The sequence below is a fragment of the Pecten maximus genome, chromosome 1 (genome assembly GCF_902652985.1).
Source record: "Pecten maximus chromosome 1, xPecMax1.1, whole genome shotgun sequence".
Lineage (NCBI taxonomy): Eukaryota > Metazoa > Mollusca > Bivalvia > Pectinida > Pectinidae > Pecten > Pecten maximus.
In genome coordinates, this window is record NC_047015.1 from 49,497,885 (window position 1) to 49,513,253 (window position 15,369).

The 15,369-nt window shown below is 38.6% G+C and overlaps 1 protein-coding gene across 1 annotated transcript in view; it reads left to right on the forward strand.

Moving 5' to 3' along the window:
* Positions 1 to 15,369, forward strand: part of LOC117336805 (probable chitinase 10) — a 20,948-nt gene continuing 5,579 nt past the window's right edge. The window contains exons 1-12 of the mRNA XM_033897460.1: positions 1 to 170; positions 727 to 906; positions 1,137 to 1,393; positions 3,057 to 3,181; positions 3,522 to 3,645; positions 4,114 to 4,293; positions 5,026 to 5,145; positions 5,945 to 6,143; positions 7,140 to 7,310; positions 7,653 to 7,909; positions 8,545 to 8,669; positions 8,861 to 8,963. Coding sequence (XP_033753351.1) covers positions 125 to 170; positions 727 to 906; positions 1,137 to 1,393; positions 3,057 to 3,181; positions 3,522 to 3,645; positions 4,114 to 4,293; positions 5,026 to 5,145; positions 5,945 to 6,143; positions 7,140 to 7,310; positions 7,653 to 7,909; positions 8,545 to 8,669; positions 8,861 to 8,963 — 1,887 coding nt within the window. The 5' untranslated portion in view covers positions 1 to 124. The remainder of the gene's footprint in view (positions 171 to 726; positions 907 to 1,136; positions 1,394 to 3,056; positions 3,182 to 3,521; positions 3,646 to 4,113; positions 4,294 to 5,025; positions 5,146 to 5,944; positions 6,144 to 7,139; positions 7,311 to 7,652; positions 7,910 to 8,544; positions 8,670 to 8,860; positions 8,964 to 15,369) is intronic.

Below are 15,369 nucleotides of genomic sequence, written 5' to 3' on the forward strand. Positions count from 1 at the left end.
GTATACGAAAGTGGTCAGTATGGTCAGTGACTCTTGGTACCTAAGGCGATTACGGACTATTCCTGTACGAACGCTCCCACAGTCTCTCCATGGTATCAGGATATGGTTCAATTTATTTTGACAGATGACGTCACGCTGGCCATTTTTATGCCTTCTTTTGATGCTTTTCGGTAAGTAATATAAATCATCGACGAACATATTAATTTTCATTAATTTAGGATTTTTACAAGACATTGTAGTGTTCTATCGATTGAAATAATCTTATTATTTATTTACATATTGCAATATACGTATATATGATAATTTATATTTCCTACACAGTATTTTGTAATCAATATTGCATATATATATATTTATGTTTCATTTGCATTACCAAATTTGAGATGCTATATATATTGTCCAATCAAATCTTATCATTTACTAATGGCACCTGTAAATTTCCGTTTTTATCGTCAATAATTGTACTTTTATTTGTGTTAGACAATAAAAAATGTAAATTTACAGGTGAATGATATATTATGATTTACAAAAAAAAGCATCCATACAATTTTGTTATTTAAACTACCTACGTTTTGCTGAATATTATTTGGTATATGACGTCCAATCATTTAAAAAAGAAGGGATTGTGTATGTCGCGTTAGTCATTTCTTGTCATGACTTTTCAAACCTTAAACATAAGTTTTTACAATACAATATCAGTTTTCATTCATTTTTATTGTTCTTCAGTAGAAAGTGTTTACTGCGGTTACAACCGTGTGTGCTATTACACCGGTTGGTCTAGGCATCGCAGAGGAATAGGCCGATTTACCCCTGAGAATATAGACCCCCATTTGTGTACACACATCATCTACGCGTTTGCTTCTGTGGATGGAAACAACGTAGGGTTGAACGATTTTACAGAGGAAGGTCAGTATATAAGTTGTAAAAATACCCTCTACGTCACTTCCGGGTTGTAATTGTGCTAAATTACTGGAGTAATATTTAAGTTTGTATTGTTTATCATCGAATTGAGAACATGGAATGTAATCAAATTAACAGAAAACATGGGACTATTGTTGAAGTAGTTTTAGTTTGCAGAGTAATTAAAAATGTTGTTGAATATTACATTGAAAACGCAATGCTCTTGACATGCGCAGACACCCTAGCACGAGTGGTTAGTATGAAGGAGTCGAACCCGTATCTGCGGGTTCTATTAGGAGTGGGAGGATGGGTTCATGGTACATCGCCCTTCACCTCCCTTGTCAGCTCACAGGCCAGGATGGAAGCCTTTGCCAAAAATGTGATTACCTTTCTCCGGAGCTGGAACTTAGACGGACTAGACTTAGATTGGGAGTATCCTGGCTCTCGGGGTAGTCCACCTGCTGACAAAGTCAGGTTCACCCAGTTACTGCGCGTGAGTTTTGGGACATTTTTTCTCTCTATGATATGTTTTCTCAGATATACATGTATTTTTTTTCAAAATCAATTAATATCGTTCATTATGGTCACAACTCTGTCTCTCATCTTAATAGAACATTTATGACTGTAAATCGCGAAATTAAATCACCGCGAAAAGGTCATAAGACATGAAAACGCAAAATTACGTCACCGCGAAAAGAAGTCGCTTTACAGTATATGATTGCACTTATTGAAACATATATTCACATACATGAACTGCATTAAATAACTATAAAACATGTGTTAACCATTCGAATGAATAATTTAGATCAGGATTGTTCATTTTAGATAACCCATGACTCTCCGTCAGCTGGAGGGAGATACTGTGGAACCAGCATGCATAAATTAAATGAAGCTATATAATACAGTTTTATATTCATTACTCGGCATACACTGTTTTCAATTTAAGGTGTTTTTCACTTGTTTATCTTTTGTTTAATCATTATATCTCTTAACAATATCGTTTTATGCAGGAATGTTATATCTTTTTTTTATATATATCTGCGACTTCACTATTAACATATACATATACTTAACGTGTATACAAGGTAGTGTTTTTTTAGTCATTACTTTTCATAATGTTTTGCGTGAAAAAAATGCGACTTGTTTTATCATGCACTTTCAACATCCATCGCCAAAGGTCTGCATACTAATAATGAAATCATCGAAGCGAAACATTAAAAATAATACACAATATATTGTATTTAAACATAGCCTTCTTCTATTGTTCTTTAACTTGCATTGTAGTAACGGAAGCATATTTACTATTAGTAAGCATTATACTTCCTTTTTTGGAAAGATATTGCCCTTTATTTCTCTCAGGATTGCAAAATATATTAATTAAGATAATATCATTATTTTTATAATTAATACTATAGGTCTGCAATCTTGTAAGAATGATAAGACCATCATTTCCATAGAAGGCACTTGAATACTGATATTACCATTTTAAATTTAAGTGTTTTCATCTCCAACCTGTAACAGTGTTATCGCATTCCAAAGTCAAATTTCATCTGGTGGAGTTACGACTACAGGCAACCGCTCCCCCTTCCCCCCAAAAAGAAGTTTGTGGAAAGAAATAAACACAAAATAATAGAATTACTTTCATTTTTTCTTCCCCTTTTATACAACAAGACTACATAATTGTTGGAAAATATATTGATCGATCGGGTATTTCAATCCGGTAGCACGATTATACGTGATGTCAAAAATAGACTTCAGTCAAAATGACGCCATTTATTGACGACGTCATACACGAACACTGTTCTTCATATCTCTACACCAATGGGAGGTATGTGAGGATAATCAACCGATACCTTTTTGTTCTGTTTCGTTAGATTATATAGTGGCAATGCAAGAGCAAATGGAAATATATGATAATAAATTAAGCACAAGACGCTTAACATTCCTGAACGCTTGGTCGGATTTCTCTGTACTTTACTGTGGAAATAACCCTGTTTTATTATATAAACCATGAATGGAAATGCCATTTTGAAATATTATTTATGCTTGTCTGAAAAGTGGATGCATCAAAGACACCATTAAATGTGATTTACAATGTATAATAACCACCTAAAAACAAATCTTTTGAACTATTTTTGTTTGTCTTATCGATTCAGATTTTGCGAGTCGCGTTCGAGGCAGAATCCAAACACAGTAGCCTCCCACGTCTTCTGCTGACCTCCGCGGTGTCTATAGGCAAGGGAGTAGTCCAGGGTGGTTACGAGATTGCAAAAATAGCAAAGTACGAGTATATGATGTCTTAATGTGGATTTATCAACAAGTGTAGGCTACGCATTTGAATTTGAAAACACGAAACTTTAGTTTGATGTAAAGCACTAAGTAGTCTTTAAATGTTAAAAATTCTTAAGCAGCAACAATGTCAGTGTATCAATACCATATATGAAAATTTCGCTTGTAATTTTTTTTTTCACAACATACAGGCAATCTTGTTTAGACTAATTAATATGCCTCGTCCAGTAAGAGAGTACATCAACACCTAGATGTCATTAATAAACAATTGTTTATTTTGCTTTTGTCATTGTGTAAAAATATGATGGTACATATTGCCTTTTCTATTACAGTGAATTGGATCTTATAAACCTTATGACGTATGATTTACACGGGTCCTGGGACCGTACTATCGGCCACAATAGTCCACTCTACTCCAGGGACGACGAGTCATGGACAACGGCGCAACTCAACCAGGTACGTCATCTAGGTAGCTGTAAATAGCAATGTAAGGATAACATATCGATGAGATTTAAGTATAAAATGTGCTTTGTCCTGCAACTGACATCCGCATTGTCGGCATACACCCGCCACATACATTTTTGCTGTATTTGATAGTGACGGAAAACAGCTGTATTTTGGAATCTTAGCACGTGCGTTAATTCGACTAACCTACTTCCATGTGAACCAACGTTTAAAAGACGAACATATTTGGAATATTGTTGATACCATTTCACTTAAAAAATGCATATTTTTGATGACTGTGGCAGGATAAAATGAATACATGTTTAGAGTTTTAAAATATAAGCTGTATTTTTGGCTCGGGACAGAAAGACAAAAGTAGCTCGCCTCTTTTGTCTTTCTTTATCCTCGATGAAATACAATTTATATTTTAAAACACTAACCATGTTTTGTCTATATATCTGTTATCCATTGTATATCTAGGACTGGGGTGTGACTTACTGGTTGTCCAATGGTGCTCCTGCCGAGAAGTTAATGCTTGGCATAGCTACGTATGGCCGAACTTTCAGAACGTACAATGGGAAGCAGATGGGCGATGTAGCCATTGGACCAGGCCGACCGGGGAAGTTCACTGGAGAGGCAGGATTCCTGGCCTATTATGAGGTAAACACAAGAACCGTGATTAAATCTGCTCCTCCTCGTGTATCAAAACATAGATCAACATACATTTACTTATTAACATGACATTCTAGAAGTCATCTTGGCTCTTTATTTTTATGGCGTCATTTTATCATATTTTCTAATGAATTCATACTGCGAAACATATTATATGAATGCAATCATAGAACATGACAATCCTGTGTTGAAATAGACTTCGCCTGACTTGGAAACTAGGTTGTGATTACAGATGTACACAAAGGAAGCAAATTTTGTCTCATAAACAAACAATGTCATACCTGAAACTTCAATAGATTGTGAGAAAGGATCGCGTTAAAACGTTAATTTTCCTTAACTATACACATAAGCTATATTTTGAACTATTGCATGGCTAAAATGACTATTGCATGGTCACGTGCTAACTATTGAACACCTGTAACGCTTTGGAATTTGCTTACGTACGAACTATTGAACACCTTTGACGTTTCGTAATTTAGTCCTACCCTTTCAAGCGTTTAAGTCACGCAGATGTCAACACTGCCAGACGACAGTCATGGCGACTTCTAGGCCTACAGGAAAGTCGAGAATCCATTGATTCTAAGCGTGTTTTAGTGATTATGTAATCCTCTCGATAAAAAAAAAAAATAGAAAAAAATACTTAAATAATTATTAAAAACGTTAGTATTACATGTACCTACTACCGTCCTGAAGTTTATCTTGTTTTCATATTCATCAAAGGTCTGTCAACATCTCCAAAATGGTTGGACTCGGAAGTGGCACAATCAGCACCAAGTACCTTACGCATACTCTGATGACGAATGGGTTGGGTATGATGACGTCAGGAGTGTTGCTATCAAAGTAGGTACACTGGCAGGTCAAAAGTCTTTTCGACATTATAATTTTGCTGTATAATCTTACCATTTAAACATTTTTCAAAGAATTTTCCTTGATAGACTTATCTTAGCAAAAGTACGATGCTGAAACAGTTTTTATTTAAATTTCATTTGATAATATTTTCATTATTTTCCATCGTCATTTATTTGAGGAATTTAAATTTATTCTACAGTATGAATTTGGTAAGTAAGTGGATGATGACAGTGATGACGGTGTCACGGACAATTTGGTTATGTTGTTACTTTTGATTTCTACCTAAATATGAGGTATTCTGCATTTCACATGAAGAATGTCTAGAATCTAGATAATTCTTTTTCAACAAACAAAATTTCAATAAAATTCAATGATAAATGAAATCAGGGCAAGTGATTGAAAAAAGTTGAAAATAAAAAGAAATTATTGCAGAATTAGGTTGTGCGGAAAGACTTCTGAACCGACACTGTACATTACAACCTAATCCTGTTCAAATATATCCCAAGTAAGGAATACAGGTTTTTCATATATAAGAAATAGGGCCCAAAAAGAGCTATGTCTAGCTCATAACATCTAAAGAAAAAATGTCGTCTGTATGCAAGCATTTTATTAAGACATTTGCATTATGCAAAAAAAAAACAAAAAACAAAAACAAAAACAAAAACCTCAATCGGTAGTTTATATAGAACCGTGATTGTACCGTTTACCATTACCATTGAACGTTAAGTTAAGCAATCCCGATATTTCGCCCATACAAAAAATAATGGTCTCTGGAATATGTCCCTTACAGGCAGACTACGTCAAGTCACGTGGTTTAGGAGGCGCTATGGTATGGGCTATTGACATGGACGACTTTAGAGGAACATGTAGCAATGGTTCAAACCCCTTACTTCGGAAACTTCGTGATATCCTTCCGAACGACAATACGGGACTTGTGCCTTATGTGCCTGGTAGTGCTCCAAGTCGCACCAATGACAGCATCCAAACTGGTAAGTATAACCAAAGGTGTTCAATTCTGTGGCCGTCGTGAATAGAATGGATACAAAAATGAATACAAAAATACAGGAACATTAAAGAATGTATAAGAAACTAAAATGTATTCCGCTTTTAAGTGGAAAATAATCTAATAAAAATCAAAGATACTGTAAACATACATATTTTAGCGGTGATCTTATTTTAGTGGTTATCTTATTTTAGTGGTAATCTTATTTTAGCGGTAATCTTATTTTAGTGGTAATCATATTTTAGTGGTAATCTTATTTTAGCAGTCATCTTATTTTAGCGGTAATCCTATTTAAGCGGTAATCTTATTTTAGCGGTAATCCTATTTTAGTTGTTATCTTATTTTAGCGGTAATATTATTTGAGCTGTAATCCTATTTATGCGATATCTTATTTTAGCGGTTATCTTATTTTAGCGCCTTTCGCGGTGAAAGCATTGTGCTGAACTATGATCAGTGCGCTAAATGTAGTTTCAGTATATTGTTTTCTACGACAGGTATAGTGGACGTGCCAATTCATCATTGAGCGTACATTGTGTATCTATTGAAATTCAGAAATGCGCGAAAATTTGAGTAAGCCAAAATAGATACGATAATAACAGTATGCCGATTAATTAGTATCATACTGCTTCACACGACTGTCCTATAGAACTCGTCGATGATGCCAAGAATGTAAAATCCCAGAAAGGATATTTTGTAAAATATAGAAATTGAAATTTGTTTCTTTTGTAAAAACAATGTGAATAAGAATCCCGAACTGTTAACATCAGAAAGACCTACAAAAATGTACATATTAATGATGTTATTTCATTCCCGATTTATACCTGGTTGTCATGCCTAATTGACCTACATGCTGTCTTTGTCGTTGTTGTATTTGTCAACAGCCTTTTGAACAATAAATTAAAATTAACAGTATTAGTGAAGACGTTGTATAAGAAAAATGAATTCAAAATGCATTGCCTCGTTCTGAATTATACTGTTGTAGACGACCACGAGTACAAGCGCGTATGCTACTATACCAATTGGTCACAACACAGGTCGCAACCTTTGACCTTTCTACCTGAGGATATTGACCCCGATCTTTGTACACATGTCATCTTCTCGTTTGCCAAACTCGAGAACAACGATATCCATATGTTTGAACCAAATGACGATGGTGAGTTTCATATTCATTGTTTTTAGATCGAGCGCCCGGTAATTTAAGGATTCTTTCTGTCGTTGAAATATCTGTAAACTATACTTTATACAAAGCTTGCAAAAAAAAAAAAATTAAAAAAATCAAAGACAAAACCGTAGCTACCATATAATAATCATATCTTTTTTGGAGAGTAGAAGTTCAATGGAAAAAAAGGATGATAGTGTCCGAGCGTCCGAAATGTTTATCAGAACAATAAACAAAGACCCTGAAAATGTTGCAGCCCCATAGACAAAAAAAAAAACAAAAAAACAAAAAGCAAATCTGATGGATGCGATAATGTTTAGCTTTAACTTTTTATAGATCTGTATCGGCGTGTGGTAGCTTTGAAGACCGTTCAGCCTCGCCTAAATGTACTGCTTGCTATCGGAGGCTGGACACACAGCATCAGAGCGTTTTCAGACATGGTGGCGACACCGGACGGTATACTTACCTTCGCAAGAAATGCCGAGAGGTATCTTCGTAATCACAACTTTGATGGTTTGGACCTGGATTGGGAATTCCCAGGAAGCCGTGGAAGCAAATCAATAGACAAATTTCGATTTACCTCCCTTGTTAAGGTAAGAGAAGTTTAAAAAACAACAACTGAAATTATACCATTGTATATTTTTGCGTCTGAATTCCTGTTATATTACCTTTTGTAGATGTCCTAAGAATATAATGAAACGACAACACATTAATTAATTTACCATATCATGACGTCATCAAGAAGACAGTCTTATAAAAAGCCAATATTATATCAAAAATAAAAATATTTCCAAAGATTTTTTTTTCAGCGATCTTTCATGAGTTTCCATCCCAGTATTATGTGATTTTGAGACTATTGTCTGTCAGTGGCTTTTTACAATAACCAAAATCGAGTATTTCATTACATTTATTTCATATCGAAGGGACACTCATTGGAAAAACGACATCTATCTTCCAGGGTTTTCAACAAGGGGTCCTTAACCTATGTACCTCTCGATCAAACTTTTTTGTAAATTACAGTATCGATCGTCAAGGGTTTTCAACAGGAGTTACTTAACCACTATACCTATTTGTCTAAGGTTTACGACAAGTTTTTTTTTTTTTTTTTTTTAATTTTCAACATGAGTTTCTAAACCACTATACCCACGGTCCAAGATCTGTAAATTGTTGAATCTATCGTTACAGGGTTTATGGCAAAAGTTGTAAATGACTATATCGATCGTTCTAGGGCTTACGACAAGAATTTGACCGAACTGCCGCAACTAGCGGCTTGCCACGACTGCTTCTCACAGCCGCAGTATCTGCAGGACGTGCCGTCATTGACAGCGGATACGAGATAGATAAAATCGCCAGGTACGTACTCATTGTAATATTATACAATGCAAGGTGCAAGCGATAGAGTTACCATCCAGTATATTGAATATACTAAAGCATGACTGTTGCAGTTGGTTGAATATACCATAACTGTCCTGGAGTATAGCATTAAGATTATCCTGTATTTAAACTTTACTTCCGCTGTTATCATGCACTTTTACCTAATGTAGATACCTCGACTTTATCAACCTGATGACTTATGATCTACACGGGAGCTGGGAGTCTGTCACCGGTCACAACAGTCCGCTGTATAGTCCAAACCTCAATAGTCAGGTTAGTCTTACCACAACAGTCCGCTGTATAGTCCAAACCTCAATAGTCAGGCCATTCTTACCACACTGTCCACTGTATAGTCAAAACCTCAATAGTCAGGTCAATCTTACCACAACAGCCCGCTGTACAGTCCAAACCTCAATAGTCAGGTTAGTCTTACAACAACAGTCCGCTGTATAGTCCAAACCTCAATAGTCAGGTCAGTCTTACCACAACAGTCCGCTGTATAGTCCAAACCTCAATAGTCAGGCCAGTCTTACCACAACAGTCCGCTGTATAGTCCAAACCTCAAAAGTCAGGTTAGTCTAACCACAACAGTCCACTGTATAGTCCAAATCTCAATAGTCAGGTTAGTCTTACCACAACAGTCCGCTGTATAGTCCAAACCTCAATAGTCAGGTTAGTCTTACCACAACAGTCCGCTGTATAGTCCAAACCTCAATAGTCAGGTTAGTCTTACCACACGTTCCACTGTATAGTCCAAATGTCGAAAGTCAGGCCAGACTTACCAAAACAGTCCGCTGTATACTAGTAGTCCAAACCTCAATAGTCAGGTTAGTCTTACCACAACAGTCCGCTGTATAGTCCAAACCTCAATAGTCAGGTTAGTCTTACCACAACAGTCCACTGTATAGTCCAAACCTCAATAGTCAGGTTAGTCTTACCACAACAGTCCGCTGTATAGTCCAAACCTCAATAGTCAGGTTAGTCTTACCACAACAGTCCACTGTATAGTCCAAACCTCAATAGTCACGTTAGTCTTACCACAACAGTCCGCTGTATAGTCCAAACCTCAATAGTCAGGTTAGTCTTACCACAACTGTCCGCTGTATAGTCCAAACCTCAATAGTCAGGCCAGTCTTACCACACGGTCCACTGTATAGTCCAAACCTCAATAGTCAAGTTAGTCTTACCACAACAGTCCACTGTATAGTCCAAACCTCAATAGTCAGGTTAGTCTTACCACAACAGTCCACTGTATAGTCCAAACCTCAATAGTCAGGTTAGTCTTACCACAACAGCCCGCTGTATAGTCCAAACCTTAATAATCAGGTTAGTCTTACCACAACAGCCCGCTGTATAGTCCAAACCTCAATAGTCAGGTCAATCTTACCACAACAGTCCGCTGTATAGTCCAAAACTCAATAGTCAGGTTAGTCTTACCACAACAGTCCACTCTATAGTCCAAACCTCAATAGTCAAGTTAGTCTTACCACAACAGTCCGCTGTATAGTCCAAACCTCAATAGGCAGGCCAGTCTTACCACAACAGTCCACTGTATAGTCCAAACCTCAATAGTCAGGTTAGTCTTACCACACGGTCCACTGTATAGTCCAAACCTCAATAGTCAGGTTAGTCTTACCACAACAGTCCGCTGTATAGTCCAAACCTTAATAGTCAGGTTAGTCTTACCACAACAGTCCGCTGTATAGTCCAAACCTCAATAGTCAGGTCAGTATTACCACAACAGTCCGCTTTTTAGTCCAAACCTCAATAATCAGGTTAGTCTTATCACAACAGTCCACTGTATAGTCCAAACCTCAATAATCAGGTCAATCTTACCACAACAGTCCGCTGTACAGTCCAAACCTCAATAGTCCGGTTAGTCTTACCACAACAGTCCGCTGTATAGTCCAAACCTCAATAGTCAGGCTAGTCTTACCACAACAGTCCGCTGTATAGTCCAAACCTCAATAGTCAGGTTAGTCTTACCACAACAGTCCGCTGTATATTCCTAACCTCAATAGTTAGGTTAGTCTTACCACAACAGTCCGCTGTATAGTCCAAACCTCAATAGTCAGGTTAGTCTTACCACACGGTCCACTGTATAGTCCAAACCTCAATAGTCAGGTTAGTCTTATCACAACAGTCCACTGTATAGTCCAAACCTCAATAATCAGGTCAATATTACCACAACAGTCCGCTGTATAGTCCAAACCTCAAAAGTCAGGTTAGTCTTACCACAACAGTCCGCTGTATATTCCTAACCTCAATAGTCAGGTTAGTCTTACCACAACAGTCCGCTGTATAGTCCTAACCTCAATAGTCAGGCCAGTCTTACCACAACAGTCCGCTGTATAGTCCAAACCTCAATAGTCAGGTTAGTCTTACCACAACAGTCCGCTGTATAGTCCAAACCTCAATAGTCAGGTTAGTCTTACCACAACTGTCCGCTGTATAGTCCAAACCTCAATAGTCAGGCCAGTCTTACCACACGGTCCACTGTATAGTCCAAACCTCAATAGTCAAGTTAGTCTTACCACAACAGTCCACTGTATAGTCCAAACCTCAATAGTCAGGTTAGTCTTACCACAACAGTCCACTGTATAGTCCAAACCTCAATAGTCAGGTTAGTCTTACCACAACAGCCCGCTGTATAGTCCAAACCTTAATAATCAGGTTAGTCTTACCACAACAGCCCGCTGTATAGTCCAAACCTCAATAGTCAGGTCAATCTTACCACAACAGTCCGCTGTATAGTCCAAAACTCAATAGTCAGGTTAGTCTTACCACAACAGTCCACTCTATAGTCCAAACCTCAATAGTCAAGTTAGTCTTACCACAACAGTCCGCTGTATAGTCCAAACCTCAATAGGCAGGCCAGTCTTACCACAACAGTCCACTGTATAGTCCAAACCTCAATAGTCAGGTTAGTCTTACCACACGGTCCACTGTATAGTCCAAACCTCAATAGTCAGGTTAGTCTTACCACAACAGTCCGCTGTATAGTCCAAACCTTAATAGTCAGGTTAGTCTTACCACAACAGTCCGCTGTATAGTCCAAACCTCAATAGTCAGGTCAGTATTACCACAACAGTCTGCTGTATAGTCCAAACCTCAATAATCAGGTTAGTCTTATCACAACAGTCCACTGTATAGTCCAAACCTCAATAATCAGGTCAATCTTACCACAACAGTCCGCTGTACAGTCCAAACCTCAATAGTCCGGTTAGTCTTACCAGAACAGTCCGCTGTATAGTCCAAACCTCAATAGTCAGGTTAGTCTTACCACAACAGTCCGCTGTATAGTCCAAACCTCAATAGTCAGGTTAGTCTTACCACAACAGTCCGCTGTATATTCCTAACCTCAATAGTCAGGTTAGTCTTACCACAACAGTCCGCTGTATAGTCCAAACCTCAATAGTCAGGTTAGTCTTACCACACGGTCCACTGTATAGTCCAAACCTCAATAGTCAGGTTAGTCTTATCACAACAGTCCACTGTATAGTCCAAACCTCAATAATCAGGTCAATCTTACCACAACAGTCCGCTGTATAGTCCAAACCTCAAAAGTCAGGTTAGTCTTACCACAACAGTCCGCTGTATATTCCTAACCTCAATAGTCAGGTTAGTCTTACCACAACAGTCCGCTGTATAGTCCTAACCTCAATAGTCAGGCCAGTCTTACCACAACAGTCCGCTGTATAGTCCAAACCTCAATAGTCACGTAAGTCTTACCACATAGTCCACTGTATAGTCCAAACCTCAATAGTCAGGTTAGTCTTACCACAACAGTCCACGGTATAGTCCAAACCTCAATAGTCAGGTTAGTCTTACCACAACAGTCCACGGTATAGTCCAAACCTCAATAGTCAGGTTAGTCTTACCACAACAGTCCGCTGTATAGTCCAAACCTCAATACTCAGGTTAGTCTTACCACAACAGTCCACTGTATAGTCCAAACCTCAATAGTCAGGTCAGTATTACCACAACAGTCCGCTGTATAGTCCTAACCTCAATAGTCAGGTAAGTATTATCACAACAGTCCGCTGTATAGTCCAAACCTCAATAGTCAGGCCAGTCTAACCACAAAAGTCGGCTGTATAGTCCAAACTTCAATAGTCAGGTTAGTCTTACCACAACAGTCCGCTGTATAGTCCAAACCTCAATAGTCCAAACCTCAATAGTCAGGTTAGTCTTACCACAACAGTCCGCTGTATAGTCCAAACCTCAATAGTCAGGTCAGTCTTACCACAACAGTCCACTGTATAGTCCAAACCTCAATAGTCAGGTTAGCCTTACCACAACAGTCCGCTGTATAGTCCAAACCTTAATAGTCAGGTTAGTCTTACCACAACAGTCCGCTGTATAGTCCAAACCTCAATAGTCAGGTCAGTATTACCACAACAGTCCGCTGTATAGTCCAAACCTCAATAATCAGGTTAGTCTTATCACAACAGTCCACTGTATAGTCCAAACCTCAATAATCAGGTCAATCTTACCACAACAGTCCGCTGTACAGTCCAAACCTCAATAGTCCGGTTAGTCTTACCACAACAGTCCGCTGTATAGTCCAAACCTCAATAGTCAGGTTAGTCTTACCACAACAGTCCGCTGTATAGTCCAAACCTCAATAGTCAGGTTAGTCTTACCACAACAGTCCGCTGTATATTCCTAACCTCAATAGTCAGGTTAGTCTTACCACAACAGTCCGCTGTATAGTCCAAACCTCAATAGTCAGGTTAGTCTTACCACACGGTCCACTGTATAGTCCAAACCTCAATAGTCAGGTTAGTCTTATCACAACAGTCCACTGTATAGTCCAAACCTCAATAATCAGGTCAATCTTACCACAACAGTCCGCTGTATAGTCCAAACCTCAAAAGTCAGGTTAGTCTTACCACAACAGTCCGCTGTATATTCCTAACCTCAATAGTCAGGTTAGTCTTACCACAACAGTCCGCTGTATAGTCCTAACCTCAATAGTCAGGCCAGTCTTACCACAACAGTCCGCTGTATAGTCCAAACCTCAATAGTCACGTTAGTCTTACCACATAGTCCACTGTATAGTCCAAACCTCAATAGTCAGGTTAGTCTTACCACAACAGTCCACGGTATAGTCCAAACCTCAATAGTCAGGTTAGTCTTACCACAACAGTCCACGGTATAGTCCAAACCTCAATAGTCAGGTTAGTCTTACCACAACAGTCCGCTGTATAGTCCAAACCTCAATACTCAGGTTAGTCTTACCACAACAGTCCACTGTATAGTCCAAACCTCAATAGTCAGGTCAGTATTACCACAACAGTCCGCTGTATAGTCCTAACCTCAATAGTCAGGTAAGTATTATCACAACAGTCCGCTGTATAGTCCAAACCTCAATAGTCAGGCCAGTCTAACCACAAAAGTCGGCTGTATAGTCCAAACTTCAATAGTCAGGTTAGTCTTACCACAACAGTCCGCTGTATAGTCCAAACCTCAATAGTCCAAACCTCAATAGTCAGGTTAGTCTTACCACAACAGTCCGCTGTATAGTCCAAACCTCAATAGTCAGGTCAGTCTTACCACAACAGTCCACTGTATAGTCCAAACCTCAATAGTCAGGTTAGCCTTACCACAACAGTCCGCTGTATAGTCCAAACCTCAATAGTCAGGCCAGTCTAACCACAACAGTCCGCTGTATAGTCCTAACCTCAATAGTCAGGTTAGTCTTACCACATAGTCCACTGTATAGTCCAAACCTCAATAGTCAGGTTAGTCTTACCACAACAGTCCACGGTATAGTCCAAACCTCAATAGTCAGGTTAGTCTTACCACAACAGTCCGCTGTATAGTCCAAACCTCAATACTCAGGTTAGTCTTACCACAACAGTCCACTGTATAGTCCAAACCTCAATAGTCAGGTCAGTATTACCACAACAGTCCGCTGTATAGTCCTAACCTCAATAGTCAGGTAAGTATTATCACAACAGTCCGCTGTATAGTCCAAACCTCAATAGTCAGGCCAGTCTAACCACAAAAGTCGGCTGTATAGTCCAAACTTCAATAGTCAGGTTAGTCTTACCACAACAGTCCGCTGTATAGTCCAAACCTCAATAGTCCAAACCTCAATAGTCAGGTTAGTCTTACCACAACAGTCCGCTGTATAGTCCAAACCTCAATAGTCAGGTCAGTCTTACCACAACAGTCCACTGTATAGTCCAAACCTCAATAGTCAGGTTAGCCTTACCACAACAGTCCGCTGTATAGTCCAAACCTTAATAGTCAGGTTAGTCTTACCACAACAGTCCGCTGTATAGTCCAAACCTCAATAGTCAGGTCAGTATTACCACAACAGTCCGCTGTATAGTCCAAACCTCAATAATCAGGTTAGTCTTATCACAACAGTCCACTGTATAGTCCAAACCTCAATAATCAGGTCAATCTTACCACAACAGTCCGCTGTACAGTCCAAACCTCAATAGTCCGGTTAGTCTTACCACAACAGTCCGCTGTATAGTCCAAACCTCAATAGTCAGGTTAGTCTTACCACAACAGTCCGCTGTATAGTCCAAACCTCAATACTCAGGTTAGTCTTACCACAACAGTCCGCTGTATATTCCTAACCTCAATAGTCAGGTTAGTCTTACCACAACAGTCCGCTGTATAGTCCAAACCTCAATAGTCAGGTTAGTCTTACCACACG